This window comes from Mauremys mutica, chromosome 12 (genome assembly GCF_020497125.1).
Source record: "Mauremys mutica isolate MM-2020 ecotype Southern chromosome 12, ASM2049712v1, whole genome shotgun sequence".
Taxonomy (NCBI): domain Eukaryota; kingdom Metazoa; phylum Chordata; order Testudines; family Geoemydidae; genus Mauremys; species Mauremys mutica.
In genome coordinates, this window is record NC_059083.1 from 16,005,436 (window position 1) to 16,012,922 (window position 7,487).

General features: G+C 51.6%; 1 protein-coding gene across 1 annotated transcript; it reads right to left on the reverse strand.

Annotated features, from left to right (window-relative positions):
* Positions 1-3,818: 3,818 nt before the first annotated feature.
* LOC123346601 (putative olfactory receptor 2B8) lies at positions 3,819-7,144 on the reverse strand. The gene is made up of 2 exons (XM_044984075.1): positions 7,129-7,144; positions 3,819-4,747 (listed from the first exon to the last, which is right to left on the reverse strand). Exons 1-2 carry the CDS (start codon positions 7,142-7,144, stop codon positions 3,819-3,821), a joined length of 945 nt encoding a protein of 314 aa, XP_044840010.1.
* Between the last annotated feature and the right edge of the window lie 343 nt (positions 7,145-7,487).

The following is a 7,487-nucleotide window of genomic DNA, read 5'->3' on the forward strand; positions in this document are numbered from 1 at the left end:
GGTCAAGTATGATCTAGGTAATCTTATCCCTGCCTCAGTGTGGGGGTATGGTGCAGATGACCTCTGGAGGTACCCTCAAGCCCTACATGTCTCGGATTCTACTGCCACTTTAACAGGAATCTATTATGTTTATGTGCTTCTCTCCATGACTGACAGGGACTACAATGTAAACACTCAGGGTGAGAATAAAATAATCCCTGTACCACTAATAATAATATAGACCCTGATCCTGCGAGCAGTTAGAGCTGGGGTTTCCAAAGCAGCATTAAGGAATGATGCACCCAAATCCCACTGATTTTCAGGGGCATCATGGGCTCATATAGGGCTAAATATGCAGATAGGCAATGAGTGGGATTTTCCAAAGTATTTTCTAACTCCCTTTGGTCCCAATAGGAGTTAGGCACCTACCACCCATCTGCACTTGCGAGCACCTAAATCCCTTTGTACATGTGGCCCATGCTTCCTACGTGCCCTAATCTCCTTTACCCAAACCACCTAGAGTGGGGTTGCCCGTGGGCTTACGTTAAGCACGTGTGTAGATCTTTGCAGGATCGGGACCCCTCACGGGACAACAGGGTTTACACGGCACTTTACAAACACCGTCCTGCAGATTCTCAGCCAGGTGATTAACTACTCACCTGTGCAAAGTTATCCCTGCAGGTTTGTGGGTTACGGGCCCCTGGATTCCAACCCTAATCAAATCTACCAATCGATGGCAGTTGTCTGCTCCTCAGCACCACAAGATCTCAGCACCTAACAATCTCTAGTGGGTTTATCCTCACATCACCCCTTGGAGGCAAGGAAGTTTTATCAGACCCATCAGACAGAGCTAAGAAATCTAACCATCCCACATGCTGCCCAGCTCCTGGACCCTCCCCAGTAATAAGCATGAACGAGTGGTGGGAAAAAAACCCGGACTCACCTCCATTCACCTCCGGCTCTGCCCTCCCCAGGTTCCTCCTACCCAGGCAGCTCTGGGCAGCTCAGTTGCTCCAATGCCAGGGCAGAGTCTGGAGTCTCTGCTCCCCTGCGCTGAGCTCCCCCAGTCCCTGGGACGAGGCAGCCCCGAGCTGTGGAGCTAAATGTCTTAGGATGCTCCCGAGTCAGGGAGACCAGTTAAGTTTTCCCCTTGCCATGGGGCAGCACCGTCCGCATCTGGCTCTGGAAGCCCAGAGGCTGCAGGTGTTTCCCCCCTACAGTGCTGGGTCCCTGGGGTGGGTCTCAAAAGAAGGTGAATGTGGCAAACTGAATGCTCACAGCCAGTGTCGCATGGTCACAGGGTAACCCCTCCCGCATGCCCAGGAACCAAGCCCGGTCAGTGTGTGGGTGAAGTTTCTCAAGGCAGGTTGCCCCAGGCTGGGAGGGATACCCTGAGCCTCTCTCAGCTGGCAGGGTCTCCTAGAAGCCCAGAGACCACAGTGATAGACCGAAACAAATCCCAGAGATGGAGTGGAGAGAGAGAGATGGACAGAGGGAGAGGGATGGAGAGAGAGCGTGGATGGGCTGATGGATACCAGACATGCCCGGACGGCAAAAGAGAGGGAGAGTCCGAGAGAGGAGAGGATGGATGAAAGAGAGAGGGAGAGAGAGGTGAATTATTAGGACAGAAAGAGGCAGAGAGAAGGATGGATAAGAGGAGCAATAAAGAGATGGATAGAGGAGCAGAGAGATCTGCAGAGGGATGGATGGATAGAAGGCTGGAGGGTGGAGAGGTAGATGGATAGAAGGATAGAGACGGAGAGAAAGAGACAAATGAGCAGAAGGATGGTGAGTGGTGGAGAGAGACCCAGAGAGCTGGATAGATCTGGAGAAGTACAGTGGATGGCTGGCAGGAGGTAGGATCCCCAGGCTGTGTCCCTGCTCCCTGACCTACCCCAGCCTTGGTGTCACACTACGCCTGGGCTGCCCCAGCTCCGAAGCACAGCTGAGAAGGGCCCTGTGTCTCTGTGACTGTGGGAGGCTCCTCCTTGTGCAGCTCATGATTGCTGTCCCTGCGTGCATGGGGCCATGGCTGAAGGGGAGGGAGCAGGCAGGGCCCTTATGGAGGTTGGAGCCGGGAAGGGGGCGGGAGATGTGACTCCCTGAAGCCTCCCAAGGGGCTAGGACTTGGCTGGTGAGGTTTGCGATGCCCCAGGGACCCCGTGCGCTAGGGTGACCAGATGTCCTGATTTTATAGGGACAGTCCCCATATTTGAGATAGAAGCCTATTACTCCCCACCCCCGTCCTGATTTTTCACACTGTCTGGTCACCCTACCCTGCGCCCAATTGGCCGGGAGACTGCTCCCGCAAAGCCGTCTAGGGGAGAGTGGCCTGGGGAGGAGTGACCCCAGCGCCTGAGCACTGCACCAGGATTGGGGTCACCACCCCCGCTCTAGTCCCAGCTCCATCTGTACCGAGGGCTCAAGTTTATCTATCTATCTATCTATCTATCTATCTATCTATCTATCTATCTATCCCCATACACCCCCTCTATCTATCTATCTATCTATCTATCTATCTATCTATCCCCACACACCCCCTCTAGCTAGCTAGCTATTGCTGGGTTGTTGTAGCCATGTTGGTCACAGGATATTAGAGACACAAGGTGGGTGAGGTAATATCTTTTACTGGACCAACTTCTTCATGTATTTGACAGCTTGTCTCTCTCACCAACAGAAGTTGGTCCAATAAAAGTTACTGCCTCACCGACCTCGCCTCTCTAACGTCTATCTGTATATCTAGCCCCTTAGCCTGCGGGTCAAGCTACCTAAACTTCAGTCAGTGCAGAGAGCCCAGAGAATGAAAGGCAGCTGGGGTATGGTTATTAACTCAGGCATTCAGCCTTCAGGTGGGCGAGGTGAGCAAGGTCAGGGACGGCCAATTCAACCCAGAGACATCAGAGCATAAAAGGAAGATTGAGCCAAAAGAGCAGCTCCCTCAGCCGTGCTTCGGCAACAGGCTGTTGTGGTTACTGGTCAGGGCACTAGAGAGACGCACGGACCAAGATTTACGAAAGCAACTGGTGATTTTGGGTAGCCACTTTGGCGCAGTTTCTAGGCCTCCGGAGGAGCAGAGACCTGAGCGGAGGAAGGCCTATCTTGTCCGCCTCTCTGGCTAGGAATGTGCAGTCTGGCCAGCCCAGAGCATTCCAAAAGGCTGAGTCAGGCCCTAAAAATCAGGAGATTGGCTTAAACATCATGAGTGGGGCTTTTAAAATAATAAATTTGGATATTTTTTTCCCTTTTCCTTCTGCTTTCTAAGGCTCTAGGTCACGCTGGGGTCACCTTTTCCAGGTGTAGTGCCCAATCATGGGGTAAGAAACTTTTTATTTTTCATGATATTCCGGTGTAATCTCAGAACTCCAAAGTCTGGTCTACACTACAGGCCTAAAGCGGTATAACTACATCACTCAGGGGGGGTGAAAAAATCCACACCCTTGAGTGACACAGTTATGCCAACCTAACCCCCCGTGTAGACAGTGCTATGTCGGCAGAAGAGCTTCTACCAACATAGCTACCGCCTCTCGGGGAGGTGGGTTAACTACAACGATGCGAGTGCTCTCTCCTGTCGGCGTAGAGAGTCTTCATCAAAGCAGTGCAGCTGCGCTGATGCAGTGTTGTAAGTGTAGACGTGCCCCAAGAGTCGGTGGGTTGCAGGGTTGGAGGAGGGCAGGGGACTTGTATGGATTGGGGAGGGCAGGTTGTTTCTCTGGGGTGGGAGAAGGCAGGAGAGTTGGGAAGGGTGGAAGTGGGCAGGGAGCAGAAAGCATGTGGGCAGGGAAGATGCTACAGAACCCAAGGGAGACACCGATGGTTCCATGCCCAACTGCGGCCCCAGCTCAGGTCCCCTGAGAGGTCGGGTTCCTCCCCAGCGCTCTCCGCAGGGCCCCGTGCACCTCCTTGTTCCTCAGTGTGTAGATCAAGGGGTTGAGCATGGGGGTCACCATGGTGTAGAAGAGGGAGACCAGCTTGCCCCGGTCCTGGGACGGGGGCAGCAGGTACATGTAGATGGCCGTGCCGTAGAAAAGCGACACCACGGCCAGGTGGGAGGCACAGGTGTTGAAGGCCTTGCGCCTGCCCTCGGCCGAACGCATCCTCAGCACGGCGGCGCTGATGTAGCCGTAGGAGACCAGGATGAGGCCCAAGGGCAGCAGCAGTAAAAGCACACTGCTGGCGAGGAGCTCCACCATGTTGGCGGAGGTGTCGGCACAGGCCAGCTTGAGCAGGGCCGGCACCTCGCAGAAGAAGTGGTCGATCTGATTCCTCCCACACCGGGGCAGCCGCAGAGTCAGCAACGTCTTCACCAGTGCGTTGCCGGAGCCGCCCAGCCAGGCGGTGACCGCCATCTGCAGGCAGAGGCGGTGGCTCATGATGGCCATGTAGCGCAGCGGCTGGCAGACGGCGGCGTAGCGGTCGTAGGCCATGACGGCCAGCAGGAGGCACTCGGTGGAGCCCAGCGAGAGGGAGACGTAGAGCTGGGCCACGCAGCCGGCCCAAGGGATGGACTTGTGGGCGCTGCGGAAGTTCACCAGCATCTGGGGGCCAAGGCTGGTGGTGTAGCACAGGTCCAGGAAGGAGAGGTTGCTGAGGAAGAAATACATCGGCGTGTGGAGACGGGGGTCCAGCCGTGACACCACGATGATGGTGGCGTTTCCCAGCAGTGTCATGACATAGGAGATTAAGATGAGCACAAAGAGCAGCAGCTCCAACTGCGGCCGGTCAGACACCCCTAGCAGGATGAATTCCCCCCAGGAGCTTTGGTTTCCCTCTTCCCATGCCACTTCGCTGTACTGCACCTGTAGGAGCCATAAATAACCCATCTGAAAAACAACCTGCATTAAGGAGATTTGTAATAATTGATGATAGGAATGGGAACAGAAGTGGGTGTTTTGGGATGGTGACCGCGAATCCTGGAAGGGGTAGATAGCTATTTACACTGATGGAGTAGATATGGGAAGGGCTGGGGTGGTAGTTTTGTGAGTATTGGTAGCAGTAGTGGGATCTATGTTAGCATTGGTGCCAGGAGCGTGATACGCTTTTATGCTGCTCTGACTGTGTTTACACTAGGGCTTTTGCCAGTATAGAAATGTCGCTAAAAATCACACCCCATAACTAACATTACTATACCAGCAAAGGTTTGCAGTGTAGACCTGGCCTCATAACTTAGGCATGTTCCAAAGCTGTAAGAGAGTCTTGTCTCTATGACTCCAGGCTGGTCAGGGGGAAATAAGGATTTGGGGATTCGACAAATACTAAGAGAGTGGACTGGGGCGAGATGAGGATGGTGGATTAGGAACAATCTGTTTTAACAGTAGGGAATTTGGTTTGGGAACCATGAATCCTGGGGCTAGTGGTGAGAGTAGATTGGCGAGAGGCTGGAATGATGGGTTTGTGAGTAGTGGTAACAGCAGTGGGCTCCCGGGTAGCACTGGAGGCAGTGGTGGGATCCAGAGCCAGTGTTTTAGAGAAGCAATGGTTCATCCGTTCAAAACAGAGAGTGGTTAGCTATGCTGTATATCTACAGTTTGATAGCCAGGAGTTCTGGCTGGTGGAGGCAGATGATTGTTCAGGGGACCAGCTACACAAAAGGAAAGTGCATTCAAAAGGGACTGGGATGGTGGTTTTTCAAACAATTAGTGTCACAGATGGGTTCTTCAGCAGGTATTTTGGTTTGGTCCTCATGAATCCTGGGCAGCCAGGCGAAGTGAAGATTCAGAAGTGCCTAGATACACATTGAGAAATGATTTGTAGGGGCTAGAATGGTGGATTTGTGAGCATCACAAAAAAGAACTAGATAAGTTCCTGGCGTATAGGTCCATCACTGGCTATTAGCCAGGATGGGCAGGATAGTGACCTTAGCCTCTGTTTTCCAGAAGCTGGGAATGGACGACCAGGGATGGATCACTTGATGATTCCCTGTTCTGGTCATTCCCTCTGGGGCACCTGGCAATGGCCACTGTCGGTAGACAGGATACTGGACTAGATGGACCTTTGGTCTGACCCAGTATGGCTGTTCTTATGTTCTTATAATTGGGATCCACAGGAGGTGTTTACAAGAAGTAAATAGCGACTAAAACCAGGGAATAATTCAGTATATTCCAAATCTGTACATCAACATGGCCACCAGGAGTCCTGCATGGTCAGGCCAGCTGAGGATATAGGAGGTAGGTACCTGCACAGAGAGTGGACTTGGAACATAAAAACATAAGACCGGCCATACTCGGTTAGACCAAAGGTCCATCTAGCCCAGTATCCTGTCTTCCAACAGCGGCCAATGCCAGGTGCTTCAGAGGGAATGAACAGAACAGGTAATCATCAAGTGATCCATCATCTGTCACCTGTTCCCAGCTTCTGGCAAACAGAGGCTAAGGTCACCATCGCTGCCCATTCTGGCTAATAGCCATTGCTGGACCTATCCTCCATGAACTTATCTAGTTCTTTTTTGAACCCAGTTATAGTTATAAGAGAAGGACAGTGTGTTTTGGATCATTGGTGCGAGTGGTGGGATCTGCCAGGGTTTGGTTGTGGTCACATCCTGTCTCAGTTGGGTCAGAGAGTGATGATATTTGAAGCCAAACCCTGTAACAATTTCCATGAGCACTGGTTCAGTTTTGGCAACTTTCTTGGTATGGTCGTGTTATCAGGATGGAAGACCAATGAATTACAAAGTGTGCTTGCCAAGAAGCGCCACTACTACACAGTGGGCGTCGATGTGCTTACCAAAAGCTACGACGGCACAGTAAGAGCGCCCATGATGGCCAAAAACTGAATATCCAGCCAGATCACTTTAAGAACCAAGCTAGAGATTGACCCAGGTGGTCAATGGCTACATCAAATCGTAGAATCATAGAACTGTAGAGCTGGAAGGGACCTCAAGAGGTCATTTAGTCCAGTCCTCTGCATCAGTTTGGGATTCACCATGACGATGAGGAAAACCAGCAAAGCAAGCAGAATCAAATGAGCTGGAATACATTTTGTGGCTCAGGAATGGCGTTGGGGCAAGCATCAAGGAGATCTATCTATCTACTCCTATTTCTAAGGCACCCGTTGGCGTGATACCAAGCACTGTACGTATCTGCCATTCATCACATCCTCATTCAATCCCTTCTGTTTGTAATTCCACATTTCAAACTTCTCCCCGATGCTCACTTTCATCTTCATCCATCTTCTCCCACATCTCTCCTTCCCTCCTCCAACTCTATCCGTGTTATCCAGAAGGGCTAAGAATTTTACAAACATATTGGACTCCCAGACAGTAGCATAGGTACCTCCTGAGTCTTTTATACCTCCAAATAAATAATGACATCCCTCCATATAAACCTTGGAAGGGAGAAAAGGAGGAGAAGAGAAATCTAATGAGAGACAGACCAGAGGGCCAGAGGGACAAAGTCCGTGATGGTGGTCAGATGGCTCCAGCATCTGCTCTGTTCTTTTAAAACTGTTTTTAGCAAGAAAAATAAAGTAGGGGAAAGTTGAAATGGACAAAGACCTCATCAGCACATTTGACA